The sequence below is a fragment of the Stegodyphus dumicola genome, chromosome X1 (genome assembly GCF_044657685.1).
Source record: "Stegodyphus dumicola isolate Sdum_Otavi_A_Nest chromosome X1, ASM4465768v1".
NCBI classification, from domain to species: domain Eukaryota; kingdom Metazoa; phylum Arthropoda; class Arachnida; order Araneae; family Eresidae; genus Stegodyphus; species Stegodyphus dumicola.
Window position 1 is genome coordinate 200953889 of NC_140780.1, and position 16685 is coordinate 200970573.

General features: G+C 35.4%; 1 protein-coding gene across 3 annotated transcripts in view; it reads right to left on the reverse strand.

The window, feature by feature from the left end:
• The window catches only part of LOC118202595 (rho-related BTB domain-containing protein 1-like), a 102077-nt gene that overhangs the window by 75341 nt on the left and 10051 nt on the right, over positions 1 to 16685 (reverse strand). For 2 of the 3 annotated variants that reach the window (XM_035374768.2, XM_035374767.2), the window contains exon 3: positions 3771 to 3874. The exons of the other annotated variant lie outside the window; for it this stretch is intronic. In XM_035374768.2, the coding sequence (XP_035230659.1) occupies positions 3771 to 3874 (104 nt within the window). The remainder of the gene's footprint in view (positions 1 to 3770; positions 3875 to 16685) is intronic. 3 annotated transcript variants of the gene reach the window in all.

Consider the following 16685-nt stretch of genomic DNA (forward strand, 5'->3'; position numbering starts at 1 on the left):
ACAGAAATGATTGTTTTCCTTTGCAGTTCTAATTTTGCTTTAAATTCGAGAATTCATTTAAGAGTTAAACTGAAGAGTTTCCACTTATGTTACGTATTACCGTGATAAAAAATATATATTAAAAGAAACATCTAATAGGATTTTGTAAATATTTTTCAAAAGAAATGTATATTCAGTTGCATTCCCAGTGCTCACGTATTTATATAAATATTAAGCAATACCTATTCTTGTGAAAAGACAATTTCGTAGGTAAAATTCGTAAAACCTAACTATAGATCTGTACTAACAAATGAAAATTTCCAGTTGATTTTGATTGCAGAAAACACAAATTTTCAGTTTCAATTAAGTAAAAAGCTATTACTCCCCCCCAAAATAAATTATTTCATTAGTATTTCGCCTACAGATAACTTTGCTTACTATGGCGATATTTTGAATTTAGTCAACATAAAGGTTTGTAGGACATTTTTTTGTTTTGCAAGTATTTATCTACATATTAATATTAGTTTTTATCTTGTGGGCCTTAAAGTTGAAATCATAATTGATGGAAATATTACATGGCTTTTCATAAAAGGAGTTTGCCAACCCCATCTTAATGATGGTTTTTATAAGGAAATATATTCATTTTGTAAAACCGGATAATCAGTCACCATACAATTCATAACAAATTATCAAATTAAAAAGAAATTTGTACTACGTGAAATGATATAACAAAAATAAGGTTAAAGTTTCAGTTCGATAGAACCTAATTACTCGCGTAAAATCAGTATCTTTTGAAGGTTTTTCATATGATCGGCGATTAAAGTTTCAATAGCCCGTGACATCAAATCAGATATTTTTGGCTGTAATTCTAATGTATTGCCAGCCAGACCGCTTCAATTCAAGTACACATTTCATTGATAAATAACTACTGGAAGAGACTATGTATTACTCTTTGAATGGCTGTATCCAACACATTCTCAATTCAGAGGCATATCTATTCGTAAATGGTATCTACTAGTATCTATTAGTTGTTCAGGATAAAAGCGTTATCTTCTGTGCTACGAAGAAGACTGACATTCCACACAGTACGTATATTTGGAACCAGAAGTATATTGAAAAAAGAGTATGATCTCAGTACGACTTCTTGAACATAATGCTTGGTGCTGAGCGTATACGCAATGGATAGCACCCGGGCTCGTACATGATAACCAATGGAACCGTACATCTTTGTTCGCACGATATGACGATACGAGGGCATTTCAGAAACTAATATCAGTTGTGGCGTGGTGCCAGTAGTAGTGGGCGAAGAGCAACCATTGTTATATCAAGCAATATACGATTCAGTAAGTTTCGTGCTGTTGTAGTGAGAATGTCGTAATGCCGCTCGTATAACATCCCAAAATGTGCACTGCTATTAAAAATCTCACCAAATGCGAGGTAAGAGGAGTAATACGATTACTTTGGGCCCAAAAAAAAAACTGTCAGCGGCAGACAGTCATCATTAACTGTGTGTCGTATATGGCCCAAGCATTATGAGTGAAGGTGTAGCGCTTCAGTAGGTGAGAGGTTTCAGAGACGGAAGAACAAACATTCATGTCTGTAGTGAGTGATGATCTCGTCAAACAAATTGATGACAAAACCCGACAGATCCGTCAGTCCACAAGCTTGGAACTTCCACAACAATTTCTAAATATTTCTCGGATTGTTTTGTATGAGGTAGTCACCGGCAAATTAGGCTATCAGAAGTTCTGTGCTCGACGGTTACCGAGAATTCTCACGGTTCTCGACGGTTACCGAGAATTCCACAAAACCAATCGCACGGGGCCCGCCTTAGACTTTCTTTCCCGGTACCACGTGGAAGGGGAGGACTTTTTGAACAGAATAATGACTGACGAGGAGACTTAGGTAGCGCATGTGAATGCTGAGACAAAAGAGCAGCCAATGACATGGGGTAATACCGGTTCTCCAACCTGGCTGAGAAGCCAGTCGAACATTTTCAGCGAGAAAAGTTATGGTCACCGTGTTTTGGAGTGCTAATGGAATCTTACCTGTCGAATTCCTAAAACTTAGTACAGTAATGAATTCTGAAGTATGTTGTAACACTTTGGGGAAAGAGCCATTCAGGATAAACGTCGTGAACTGCTGACATCTAGGGTTGTGTTCCTGCACGTTAACACTCACCCAGCGAACAAAAGACCTTTTGCTCCAATTCAAATGAGATGTGTTTCAACATTCTCCTACAAGCCCGGACTTGGCTTCTTCTGATTACCGTCTGTTTGTTGCCTGCAATGAAGAAGTGGCTTGGGGACAGCACTTCGCTGATGATGAGGAACTTTAAACCGCTGTGACAAGTTGCAAGCGGCTGAATTTTATGCAGAAGAGACTAGTAATTTGGTAAAAACCTATGACGAGTGTTGGAATGTACATGCTGACTGTGCTGAAAATTAGAGTACAGCTGTACCTTTCAGATGGAAATGAAAACTTTATTGAAGCTATGCGGATTTTTTATTTACAGCGAAACTTAGGTTAATTTCCAAATTGTCCTCGTATTTGCATGTTGGAAGATGGCATTTACCACATTACCATCTACTGTTCATGCGGCCATTATTTTAGTCCAGGTTAAAGAAGCACTCATGAAAAGTATTGCCAGTCGCTTATGTTCATGCCTCCATTTTGGCTTAGGGCGTCGCTGATTTTCGATCAAGAAATAATTGCCCACATTCTTCTGATCAGCAGATGAGTTAAACTGTGGAAGCACAGAATCTTACTGTATAATTCTTCTTACTGCCGTTAAGGAGAGGGTACGTGTACTGTATAATACATTATACTCAAGTGGAAAAGTATCATTATTGATTACAAAATACTAACATTCACGCGATATTTATATGGGAACAGGCGGAGGAAGTATTCGATGAGAGAAACATGATAGGTTGTTAAGAAATATATCAGTTGTTAAATATAGCTTTCCAGTTCAGGTAGTCCCAAAGTGATGTTCTGGCAATGAATGACTTTGCTCAGTTGTTAAATATAGCTTTCCAGTTCAGGTAGTTCCAAAGTGATGTTCTGGCAACGAATGACTTTGCTCAGGTGTTAAATATAGTTTTCCAGTTCAGGTAGTCTCAAAGTGATGTTCTGGCAACGAATGACTTTGCTTATTAAATCGAAAGCTATTTTTGCTAACATAACAAACATCACTCAAAATGGAGCAACTTGTTAACATTTTGATAGATACCTTATATTTAATGTTGACAGTTTTCTAAAGCAGTATTCACAATTTCCAAAGCAGCAAACGGGCACAGGTAAAAGCTCATACTTTACTTAAATATCAAAAATAGGATTCTCTAACTGTCAAAATTTGTATTTCTCGGGAACTAAAGCAAATAAGTTCTCAATAAGGAAAATTAAAAGCAGAAGTCCTTTTTTTCAATTTTTTGAAGCTTGGGAAAACAAGAAAAGAGCTGTACTGATAAATATAGTATAAGGTATTTCTCCTGCCTTATTAACGTGCCTTCGTAGTCGAATAGTCAGCACGCTCGGCGCGTATTAAAGAGGCCAGTGTTTCGAATCCCGGCTAAGGCGTTGATCATTTTTCATCTCTCCTGTTTTCAAAAAATACTTAATGTCTCTACAATAGGAAAAACTTTACTTTCACTTTAAGAAACTGTTTCAATGGAATGAATTTGTCCTAAACATAGTCTAAAACTTGAATTATCTTGTACTGTTTTGCATAAGTTTCTATTGGAGGAGTTTAATTAAATAAATAAATTAGGGGTAAAGTAATGAAAATTTACCTCCCATAGGCAAATTTTCTATCCTTTTCATGGTCTCCGAATGTGTCCCATAAGCGTAAAGAGACATTTACTCCATCCACGATCATCCAAGATCTCTGTAATACCTGAAATAGAATATTAATATCGTATTTCCGCAAGAAACGTTAAAAGTTAGTTTTTATTCTATAATAAACTACAAGGGGTGATCAAATGAAAAGGTACGAAACGACGTAAAAACGTAACAGTTAAATATTTGCATATTCTGCCATGGGAGAACGTAGCGAGACATCTTGGGATGCAATTGAAATCTCTGACTGGGATCGGAGTATGCGCGGGCGCCCGCATGCGCAGGAGAGAGCAGAACTCTTATCAAAAGCGTCGTCCAAATGATGCGGCAGTCCGTATGAGGCCAGGATCGTGTTCGCGTTGCAAAATTCGACGACTGAGGAGCAGCGAGGTGTTATCCGATTTCTGACAGCGGAAGGTGAGAAACCGGCAGCTATTCATCGCCGGATGGTGACAGTTTACGGGGAGAAATCTGTCTCTGACAAGTCTGTCAGAAAATGGAGTGCCCGTTTCCGTGCAGTCCGTGGAGAGTGTGGGTGATGACCCGAGACCAGGCCAGGCAAACACTGTCATCACGAGCGACAAGGTGGACGACAAGGTGAGAAGTGATCGGCGTGTCACATTGCGAATGTGACAAATGTGACATTGCGAATGGTGAAGGTGGATGTCAGCTATGGAATCATGAGGACAATTGTTCACGACAGGTTGCGATATCGGAAGGTGTCCGAAGCAGCTCACCGACCAGCAAAAGGAACTGCGTATGGGGCTAGCACTGCAACATTTGTTTCGGTAATCAGGAAGACCCCGCTTTCATGGAGTGGATCGTCACAGGTGATGAGACCTGATGCCATCACTACGAGCCAGAGACAAAGCGAGACATCATGCAGTGGAAGCATGCGTCGTCACCTCCACCTAAAATGTTCAAAGCCGTGCCGTCAGCAGGTAAGGTGTTGCTCACCGTCTTTTTCGACGTTCAAGGTCCGTTACTTGTGAAATTCCTCAAGCACAGAAAAACCATTAACTCAGATGTGTACTGTGAGACACTTCGATGCCTACGCAGGCCAATCAAGAACAAAAGACCGGGGCTGCTCACGGAGGGTGTGGTTTTGCTCCATGATAACGCGCGTCCACACGTCTCCAGAATCACACACATGGAACTGGCCAAGTTCAAGTGGGAGACTTTGGAGTATCCGCCCTACAGTCCGGACATGTCGCCCTGTGATTTCCATGTGATGTGTTTGGTCCACTGAAGAAACACCTGAAAGGAAAACGCTTCAACTTGGACGACGTACTCAAGGACGCTGTGAAGGACAGGGTCTCGTCACAGCCACAGGAATTTTGGGAACAAGGAATCCTGCGGCTTGTTCATCAGTGGGATCGTTGTGCTCAGGCCTATGGTGTATATTTTGAATAAAATCTACATTTGTACCCACCGTGTCGTTTCGTACCTTTCCATTTGATCACCCCTTGTAAATAATTTGTTTGCATTATCACTGGGTATGACATAAAAATACTGGCAATTTAAAATAGAAATAAAAGGGTTATTTTACCATTATGCAGAATAATGTGCACCAGTTTGTCCTTACTTTGTTTCGCAGAAAATATTATCGAAATGTTTGCCCTACCAAGAAATACACTCATGAAGCCTCACGCATAATGGTCATTTCCTCTGTTATTCCTGTGATCTCACTAGAAACAGCTCTCTCTTTCAATTATTTGAGACATAGTTTTGCAGACTTCACATTGTAGATATCTTCAGAGCAAAATGTCATAAGTGAAAATCAGCCATGCAATATCACCGAAAGGACGCGTCCTGAAAGTCCTATTTCAAGAATTGTCTATTTTTTGGGGAATACTTAAAAGCTGAAATCTCCAAACACAGGCTTCTGACATTTTAAAGAAGCTGCTCATATTAAAATCGCTGTAATATCAGTGAATACTGCAAAACTCATGAATGGGATTTAAGAGTGTTAGCTGGTGTGGCCATTTCGAAAACATTACCTTTAAAACATAATGATGGCAAAATAAAATGTGGACTGTAATCTATGTTGTCCTCTTGGTTTCTTTTTCACATCGAGAAGACTTTTATGCCTGACCTTACATGTAAATAAAAATTCAGGAGCGGCACTAAAAAAGAAAAGAAGCAATGTGCTACTTTTAGAAGAAATTCGTTCCTGTGTTTATTCATAACTATCTTTATAATTTATTCCATTCAATAAGGTGCAGGTATTAATTACTGTTGTAGAAATATACTAAAGGATCTGAAATAGTTCTTAAAATTTAGTTATGCTGAAATTGTCCACTATATGTATATATTAGTTTAACGAAAATTAGGTTGCATTTCGTTTCAGGCTCTATGCAACTAGGAAAATGCATCAGGATTACCGGATAACCGTTGACAGCTAGACTATCAGTGAAAAATACACTCACAGAAAGCCTTCTATTGCATATTAAATTATAAAGCGTTAAGAATACCTTGAACGCAGTTAAACAACATATTAAGTTTTACGTAGATTGTTAAGTTTAAAATTTTACATCGACATTTCAATAAAAACATCAAATTCGTATTGTTAATGCCGCTTTCATTGTTGAATCTGTAGTTGAAAGTCGCCATATTATAGATTTATTTCCATTTATGCGGTTTTATAGGTTTTTCACCATCAATATTCAGTGTGATACAGTTGCAGCTAGAAGCTAAAAGTGAACTTTCTCACTGTAACCATTGGCTTAGAACATTAGCCATTAGCGGTCGCTGCTTTCCCTCCATAACAAATTTTAATCGTGTATAATTGGAGAGATTTAAAGGAAAAAAAGTCTGAAAAGGAAAAGGTTGACTGTTATCTGTTCAACACTGGAAAAATAATGATTTTCTGAGAAAATCTGGTAACACAAAATATTTGGAAGTATAATTTATGAGGGGAAGACTGAATTAAGGTAGAAAGAGAAATTTTTACAAAACTCTGTATACAAAATGCTGCCATTTAAGCTGTAGTAAATATAATTCTAATAGAAATTTAATTTTTATATTCATTGAAGTAACTGGATTTCAAACCTTAACAATAATAAAAGTAAAATAAATAATAATAATAATAATAACCCTGATCTCAATCTATATCTGTTTAAAACTTGTTATGTCCTTTACATATCGCTTAAAATATAAAATCAACGTTCCGCCTGATATTAACTCTACTAACTGAATAACAAAAATTTTTAACTTAAATGGCAGAATACCTATATTCTTGTGAAATTTGTATAATAAACCCATGTGTTTCAAGCAAGCATAAATGTGTAACGTGTATATGAGCCAGTTTCCCTTAGAACGTCCCCCGCGAAGGCATCCCTTCCCTTAGACAGATAGCCCTCGAGGCTTTGCCGTAATTTAATAAACCAATAAACCAAGTCAAGCAGGCATAAACTCATTCAAATTCTCAAAATACAGGCCTTGGTCTTAAATCAAGAGCCACAGCTGAAACACAGACATTGAAATTTCGCGCTTTTGATGGTGTTCTCATCTATGGTAGGATTATATGTTTGTAGAGACATTAGGATTTTTTTACCTCGCCGAGAATCGAACCACGGACCTCTGGAATACAGGCCCAGCGTGAACCAGTACACCACGAAGGCATGCTAAGAAGGTGGGAGATATACCTTATAAGTTCATACTAATTTTTATATTATTACATCAGTAAAAATAAATACTTTTATTTGATCTTTACGGTTACATTTATATTGATTTTATAATATCATATCAGTCAAAATTAATACTTTGATTTGATCTTTATCTTTTAACATTAATGAACTTTTAATTCATTACTTGATATGATTCATGAATAAAACTCCATTCTTTTCTTTGCACACAGCGATCAGAAATGTAGGTACAAGTAAATTTGTTAGGAAAAAATGATTTTAAGGGTGATAATAACTTAGCCCCCTAACCGGCAGAGGCGCATATATGCGTTCGAAAATATTGCCTCTCTTACCCGTTTTTTCATTCTGCCTAGTACCTGTTTTTTAATTACAATTAGAATTTACACAATTTCATTTAAATTATAATTACGCTGTATTTATGAAATCTAATTTCATATTCAATGCAACTGCAATTACATTGTAATTGCAATTATATAATCTAATTACAATTACACTGTAATTGTAACTGCAGTAGGTAATTATAATTATATAACTAGGAAAGTAATTGCTTCTGATGAATGCAGTTACGCAGCCCAGGAAAATCATGATCTTAACTGCAAATGTTACTGCAGTATGCAATTGAAAATACATAGTAATTGTAATAATATTAAGCACTTATTTTGTAATTACAATTACAATGTAACTATTTTTAACTACGATTAAAATTTACGCAAATGCATTTTAATTATAATTACATTTTAATTGTGAAATAATTATGTAATCAGAAAGCAACTGCCCTTTATAATTTCGGTGACATAGTTCAGTGACAAATGTTTTCATTTCAGTGACAAATGTTTTCATTTCAGTGACAAATGTTTTCAATTTTGGATGATGAGTTTTAAATAATAGAACGGAATAATCACCTCTAAGAAAAACATTACTATTTTCTGTCCGGAATCATCCTGCATGTACTGCATTTTGTGATACCAGCATAAATTGGAAATAAATTTAAAGAAAGTAATATCGGCTATTTTATATAAGCCTAAATGCACATAACAAAGTAAGCAAACATGTATGTTTATGATCTTCGACATGCATGTGAGTTTGAATTATAAGATTAAGGAAAAGCAAGCAAAGAGTATATGCCTGCGTAAAGGGATGTTTTCGCGGAGTATTTGTTAAGGGAAGCAGGTCTTGTTTTATATTTACACAAGAAATAATAAATCACGAAAACTTCCTTTTATCCTTTCCTTTTCAGCAAGAGTATCATCAAGGATTAAACCAAGTCTCATAATTTTATTCAACCGATTGCTTTAGCTGGTAGAAAAATGACTCTGACCTGCAATAAGTCTGCTTAATTGCTGTGTGTACTAAATATTTTTCTAACTCTATTTATTACGAATTGCCGCCCAGACGAGAAAGTGGTTCGTTACCCTGACTGCCGTACCAAAAGACCCGGGTTCGAATCCCGGTTAAGGCATGGATATAATTTGTCCGTCCCTTTATAGGAGGCAACGGTGGCTCGCCTATCAGGTGCCTTCATAATAATGTGACCACTGCTTCTGGCTTTAGTAATGGCCAATGTCTAAAATGGCTTTTGCCTAGTTTTAAAACAAATATCGAGAATTAGTCTTTTATTAAACAAAACACATATTTTCAATAACTAGTTAAAATGCATTATTTACTTAGAAGTAAAAGTACTTGCACGAACTATTTTCTGCAGTTTCAGGCAAAAATAAGTAAAAGTATAATTTTCCTTTGCGTCTGTGAATTCCTCTTAGGCCCATATCACACATGCATTTGTTTCATACGAACAGTTTTTTCGGAAAATTTTTGTGCCTGGTTTACTATGGAAAGAAAGATGCGTGATTTTTTCCTTCCTTTCGGAAAAAATTGTAAGTTGTTCGTTTTCAAACAATCAGCTATCAACTTGTTTCTAATGGAGAACCAGATTCCCTTTACATGTTAACCCCAAAGCAATCTGTGGTGATTGGCTGTTGTGACAAAGCAGAAAAATCGTTCCAAACATTTGTTCTTCCGAAATAAACGGATGTGTGATAGCAGCCTTAAAAATTTTAACTTAGGGTCTAAACTTGATAGCTTGAATCAAAAGCAGATAATTAGATAAACTAGACCATTTCACTAGTTCTTATAATTTTATGACTGCGATATGCATATGTATAGCCAATTAAATTGAAACTTTTATTAGTATTCCATTTAAGATATTTGCATTGCACTAATATTCAATTTTGGAGGACTTTTTATTAAGCATTTTCAACAAATTAAAATTCTATAAACAGACATTAGTGTACCCAAACGCAATAAAAATCAATAAAATTTTTACTTGATAAGCAATTAAAACCAGAAATATACACAAAACTAGTAGCAAGGCAATACGGACCTCCCTTTTCTAATTTTGGATTTCCACAAAAAAACATCTTTTTCTTCTGACCAAAGCATGCAGACAAAACTTGTTCCTTCCTCTGTAAGGAAAGCCACCATCTGCTTTATCGCCCCTAGGTACTAATAGTGAACAACATTTTAACACTAGAAAGCCATTAGTTAAGTGAAAGACCTTGTTGATGGCCCTACAAGGCATGGAGGTCGGAAAGGAAGGAGGGGCCAGTCGGCACTAGAAGTGAAACACTACTTTGAAGCTTGGGTCACCAGATGGGGTGTTCTTTGTTTACATTCAGTAGCTCGCTTGACACGGTTCTGATAGTATTTCGACACACGACAGTTCCATACAAATTGAAAACGGGACACTTTCGCATGAAAGAAACATTCATAGTGTGATGGATAATAGCAATTTGTATAGTTTAGTGACATTTACGCAAAAATCACATCTTGGTTATTTTTCGATAACTAACAACAGCGCGATTTTGATTATGAATTTGTTTTATAAAATTCAAAGCTGTTGAAGTACAAAAATATAGATTTTAAGAAAAATATTATGCTTAAAGAATGAAAAATACCTTACGATACATTTAAAATTGTATACGTCTTTCGATACCCTTGATAGAGTATTCGCTACTTTTATTTTATTTTCCAAACGCCAAAATGTTTTAAATAAAACAAATTTTTTTCACATCCATATATTATTGTTGCATATTATTGCAAAAAGCATGTATCTGCGTTTGACAAAATACATAAATATTCATTAAATTATTTATAAATGTATTTGAAATGAAGAATTTATTCACTTATAAACAACTGTGAAAGTACTGTGAAGAAATCTAATTATTAAATGTATCTAATTTATAATGATTATAAATGTTATCTAAATATATAATAACCTTAATATTGAATTGTAAACATAAATTGAAATCCTGTTGACAAATACGTTATAAAACTATTTAAGCAAGAATTGTTCGTATTGGAGAGCAATCTGTTAAAAGGTTATTGTAAAGCAAATGCTATGAGATGCGCACTGAAGAACGTAATAAAAAGTTTTAGAATATGTATTGTTGAAATGAAGGGTAAAAAAAATCTGATAAGTATAATTAAAAGAATTATTCCCCTTACATTTTATAATAACTCAGTTATAAGTTTTAAATAATACTTTAAAAAAAAAAACTTATTTTATTCCCTTTCAGAAATGTTCAGAGAAAGTTAAGTACTATTTAAAGTATTTCGCTAATTCCTAATAATTCTCTAATTTAAAATGAACTGAATAGAGCATTAATTATAAATTGACTTACATTTTTCGATTTAAAAGATGCCTCAGAAGCCAAAAAATCATGTCATATTTAAGAAAGTATTTTAGGAAGAAGCTCTATAAATAGAAAAGAAATAATGCATAATTTCAATATTAATAGTACAATAAACTTTGATCTTAATTTTTGTACCTTAACCGAATCAAATCGAATTACCTTAATTTTTTTTCTAATGTAATTAACGAAAACTTGTGAAAATATTTCATTCAAATTAAAGCATTCTGAGAAAACTGTCCTGTGAAAAGTATAGCATTTAATTCCGTTCAGAATGAAATGTTATTTAAAAATATGTTGTTTTCACATACTTAGGACTCTGAAGTGTTGTAGAAAAAGAAAATATATACATTTATATGTATATTTACGAAGTAATTACAAAATATTTACATCCGAACCCGTCAAATCCCATTGAACTCAATGGTAAATGACCCAATGTTTTGGTCACCACGTAGGGATCGCCGGTGCTTCAGAGCAGGGTACGGGAGAAACTTGTTTAGGGCAACTCCATCTTACTTCCTACCTCCATGCTACAAGAAAGAAGGGAAGGAAATCTTACAATAGCCGTTCAGAACCATTTTAGTTTCAGTAAGGTAAAAATTTTAGCAAACATGTTTCTTCATTACTGCAGTTTTCGGAACGTAAATAGAATCGAATGCAGGACGTTCAGTGGTACACTAGTTGTAGGATGAAAACCACACTAAATACTATTAGTCTCTAGTTTGAAACGTGAAAGAATATTTTGGTTGTTATGCCTGTCTTTGTATGTGTTTGATGTGTTTCAACAAAGCGTTTTCATGATTTTCGGATTGACATTTGTCTTCCTGGACTTTCCAAAACACTCTGTATTGTACAGCTGTGAACTCATGAATTAAATTCCAGCTTTTAGTTCTCAACAATGGTAAATACTAGATGAAAACTGATAAGTTAAATGATTTTATTCTAAGAAAAGTCCAGGTGGTGAATCTGTTATATGGGAAAAACCCGATGCAGAAATTATTGAGATATTTCCCCGATTTTGTAGAGTTAAAAAACCCTGGTACTTTAGAAAAGCTTTGCGAAATTCGGCGTGTGTTGGTAAGTGTGGGTAGGCGGGAATACGATGAAAGAGTTAGCGAAAATTTTGTAAAGCCTGTAATGGAAAGAGGTGGCAACTTTTGTAGCAGGAAACGTTTTCGTGGTCGGCAAAGTTTTTTGCCGGCTAATGGCGATCGCCAACATACATCTTGAAAAACAATAGCGGGTGATGATAAGAAAACCTTTAAACTAACTAGGGGTACCGTGGCTCAGAGAGATCAAACACCAGTTGTGGATTCAGTGATTAGTTGTGGGTTCCAAAGTGATAGCAGTGCACGGAAAACACTGTGTATGCGTAGGGAGATTGTTTGTGAACGAGCAAATTAAAAATAAGCAGCAGAAGGTGTTCTTTTCCTTCTCTCTCTCTCTGCGAGTATGCGTGTGGAAAACGTTATTTTGGGGTTGAATTTCTTAAAATCATCTGACGCGGAACTTAATTTTCAGGAAGACACGGCACAGCTGAACATGAAGAAGCTGACGGAAAAAGGGGTAGAACCGCCAGCTTTGGACTTAAAAGAACTGACTTAAAAGAACTGGGCCTCCAGAAAAAAAAAAAAAAAGAACTTAGAACAGTTGGTAAGAAATTTTTTACAGTTTTTTTATGATACATTAGGTTCAACACATGGTGAGCTACTTCACTGAAACAGCAAATAATCCCTACCCGGTGTAGAGGAAAACCTTATCGCTACGATACAATCAAAGAAGAAAGAATATAAAGACATATTGCCGACATGCTGAAAAATGCACACAAGTAGTCCCTACTAATCCTCACAAAATAGTCAGAAGAAAAATAATTTTCCTCCCGCCGATTTTAAGACCTGGCTATTAGCTATCGAGTACAAAAAACTAAACAGTTTAGCAAAATATCCAGTTAACTCCTTGCCAATAATTAAAGAAATAATGCGGAAAATTAAATCTTCAAAATATATCACCGCGCTAAAACTCTTGTCTGGATGTTTTCAGCTTTGTTAGAAACCGGAGAATATGCCAAAAACTGCATTTATAACAAAATCAGGGGTTTATGCGTTCCTCAGAATGCCATTTGGCCTAGGCAGGGCTGAAACTGCATTTTAGAGGACAAGTGATATAATTTTAAGGCTCGTAACTTAAAAAATCAACATTCATTATACCTAGACGACATAATGGCCACAAGTAACATAATTTATTAGCGCATTCAGAGATTCCATGTAGGATTTGCAAGAAGCGGCTTTTTTTTTTTTTTTTTTTTTTTTTTTTTTTTTTTTTTTTTTTCTGTAGGAAGCAGGTTTAAAAACGAATCCTGCAAAATGTAAACTGTCGGCCAGAAACCTCGATACCTGGGATATAAGTTTTCAGAAAGCAATAAAAACGGAGGATTAAAAAATTTCAACAATCAAAACTTATCCGCCACCTAACACGCCGAAGAAACTGATATCATTTTTGGGCCTTTTTCTTCTGTTATAAGATATTTATTAAAGATTTTGCTCACACAATAGAACCCTTATTAAATTTAAAAAGGAAAAATTCTACATTTATTTGGTCTGCGTAAGCAAATATGATTTTTAAAAAATTTAAAACGACATTAATCTAGACCTCGGTCTTGAAACGTACCTAACCGAAACGCAAGCTAGAAATCTCCGCAGATGCATCTGATTTCGCCGTAGGAGCCGTACTTAAGCAAGACGGACAACCCGTAGCACATTTTAGCAAAACATTTAATCCAACTCAAACAAATTATACCGCTACGGAGAGATAAATATTTGCAGTGCTGTTTGCCGTTCAGTAATATCAAGTTTATTTTGGCAAGGAACCTGTTACCGTGCATATTGACCATGCCGTCATCATACGTCTGTATTCTAGGAAAAGCTATTTACTCAAACTCATAATATGGTCTCTTATTTACAAGAATATAATTTAAAAATTAAACATACCTTGGGGAAAGAAAACTTTGTGGCCGATTTCCTATCAAGAATTAAGCTAGATGATGAGAGAAAGAACTGAAATATGCGATGCTGACTTACAAATTTTAGATTCACGAGAAACAGTTACTTCAGACTACATGCAGACCCAGAATTAAAAAATGCCTGTGCTTGTTTGAAAGACCATCATCGCTTTGAACACTTTGAATGCATCCTCGCATGTTGATCATCCGCTCAACTGGAATTAGGAACAGGGCCGTCAACTATGAAAACATGGATAACTTTCTGTTTCATTTGAAAGGAAAAGGTAAGAACAATGAATTACGACCGATTATCCCAGAGGGTTTAAGATTAAACATTTATAAGAACTACCGAATGCGGCATTGCCAGGTCTTCTTGGAATAAGAGAAATAGTTCAGAGAGGTCCACTATGACTTGCCAGTTAAATCAAGATATTAATTAAAATCCAGTCGGTCATCTAAGTACCATAAAAGCCCCATATCCTAACGAAATCATAGGAATTTCTCTGTTAGGCTTCTACCCACATAGTGAGAAACAAAACTAGATACTTGCTCCTGTTTCTTAATCCTTTTTCGAATTGGGTACAAATAGTTATGCCCATAAGCGCGTCCTCGAAAATCCTCATAGGTATAGTATATATTTAAGTATATTTATATCAGAATCCGGAGCTTCAATATAAATAATCTAAGGTATTGGCTCGTAAGTCAGATTTTTGAGGAAATGTGTACAGGTTTTGACATAAAGTTTTAAAATCGTCCCTTACCGATCACAGTCGAATACCACAGGGGGTATAAAAATGTAGTTAAAATTATAGGCAGTTATGTAAGAAATTACTATTAACTCTGGGCTAGCTGTGTTAAAGAACTAGCCTATGCACTAAGTTCTACTAAACGCGATACCGCTGTATACACCGGCTAAAATATTCCTTGGCAGGATGTTGATCATCCGCTCAATAAACTTTTTTTGTTAGAAACAGTCGAAAGAATGATGGATATTCAGAAATTAATTTAAGATGGTGGATATTCAGAAATTAATTAATGAGGCAATGCATTTTGGATTTTGCTATAGTATAGAATAAAAATTTTATGGCGGTAATCAAAGGCGTGAGATCAATAAGGTGGGGGAAATGGTTTGAAAACTAAAGCATTTACTTTCTTGGACACTGGAAGAAAAAGGAGAAAAATTTTAATTCGACCTCTTTTTAAAGACTAGAACCAAGAGAACAGTTTCATGTATAAGAGGAAAAAATAGCGAATCTGTAGGAGGGTATGTGAATAAAAATTTTTAAAAATATTATGAGCAGGTTGAGAGGCCTCTCATAAAAGCTCTATTAGATAAATCTCCTGCCTTGAACAGTGCTGGGTTTGAATTGTAGTATACTAAATGACGTTTACTATCTTAAATGCAGACAATGATATGTTAAACATTAATGTATTGTAAAAACAAAATGTATTTTTGATAGAGTGTAAAAAAAAATTGAAAGGTAACATATTGTAAATGAATTGATTTAATGCTGTCTAGTTAACACTTTGAAAGTTAAATGAAATTTAAGTCTAGAACAGTCACTGAAGTATGGTGTGCCTAATGCTTACAATTATGTAGGAATTCAGGTAGTTGTTGAAATATTGCAATTTTACGCACTCTTTCATCGAAGACAAAGCTGGACAGAGGGGTGAAAAACAGGGTAAGAGGAAAAGGTTATTCTTGTACGTGCAATACTGCCTTTTCTCATATTTTCTCAGCTAAACTACTTTTTCTTCCAGATTCCTGGAAGGAGATGTGAGACAAAGGTCGGTGAGGAATCTGAAAAATGTGAAGGTGATTGAAATTTTGTAGAATGTGAATTTAACCTCAGGAATTTAAATGGTTTGGTTTGGTTGATTACGATAAAGATCGTGAGGGCTATTTACTCAAGGGAAGGAATGCCTTCGTGGAGGGCTTTTGAAGGAAAAATGGCTCGTACACACGTTATAGAAGAGGAAAACTACGAAAAGCTCATGCAGATAGTCTGAAATCTAACCGAGGTCTAACTACTAGTGATCAGTGACTTTAACACTCGGTGGCGGTGGACTTGAAATGAGTTTTTGGAAGAGCTGGCTCGTGCTTTTAGATTTTAGAATTTAACATCTTATCCAAAGTTATTAAGATCTTCGTTTTCGATTTGTTTAAATTCTGGGGGGCGAAAAATGTAGGATTTTAGGTTAATTTACCATCTATATGGATCTGAACCTTTATTTAACATCTGGTTTCCATAGTCCTCACCAGAATGCAAATTAGTTATTGTGTATTTAAGCCGAGAGTTTGAACGTTTTAGAGTTAAAGCTTCTAGTAGCCTTACATTGCAGTTACATACCATCGTCAGCCTTCCCGAAAGTTTAGTCCGGCTTTAACTACCTTGTTAGCCGTCATTTAAATACTCACCGTTACTTACTTGAGCCAGCATATAAGTCATGTATTTTATTAGTCTTCGACTACGTCACTTGAATTTAACTCCAGCTGATGTTATTTTGAATGTCCCCAAGTAGCAGAGCAAGTTA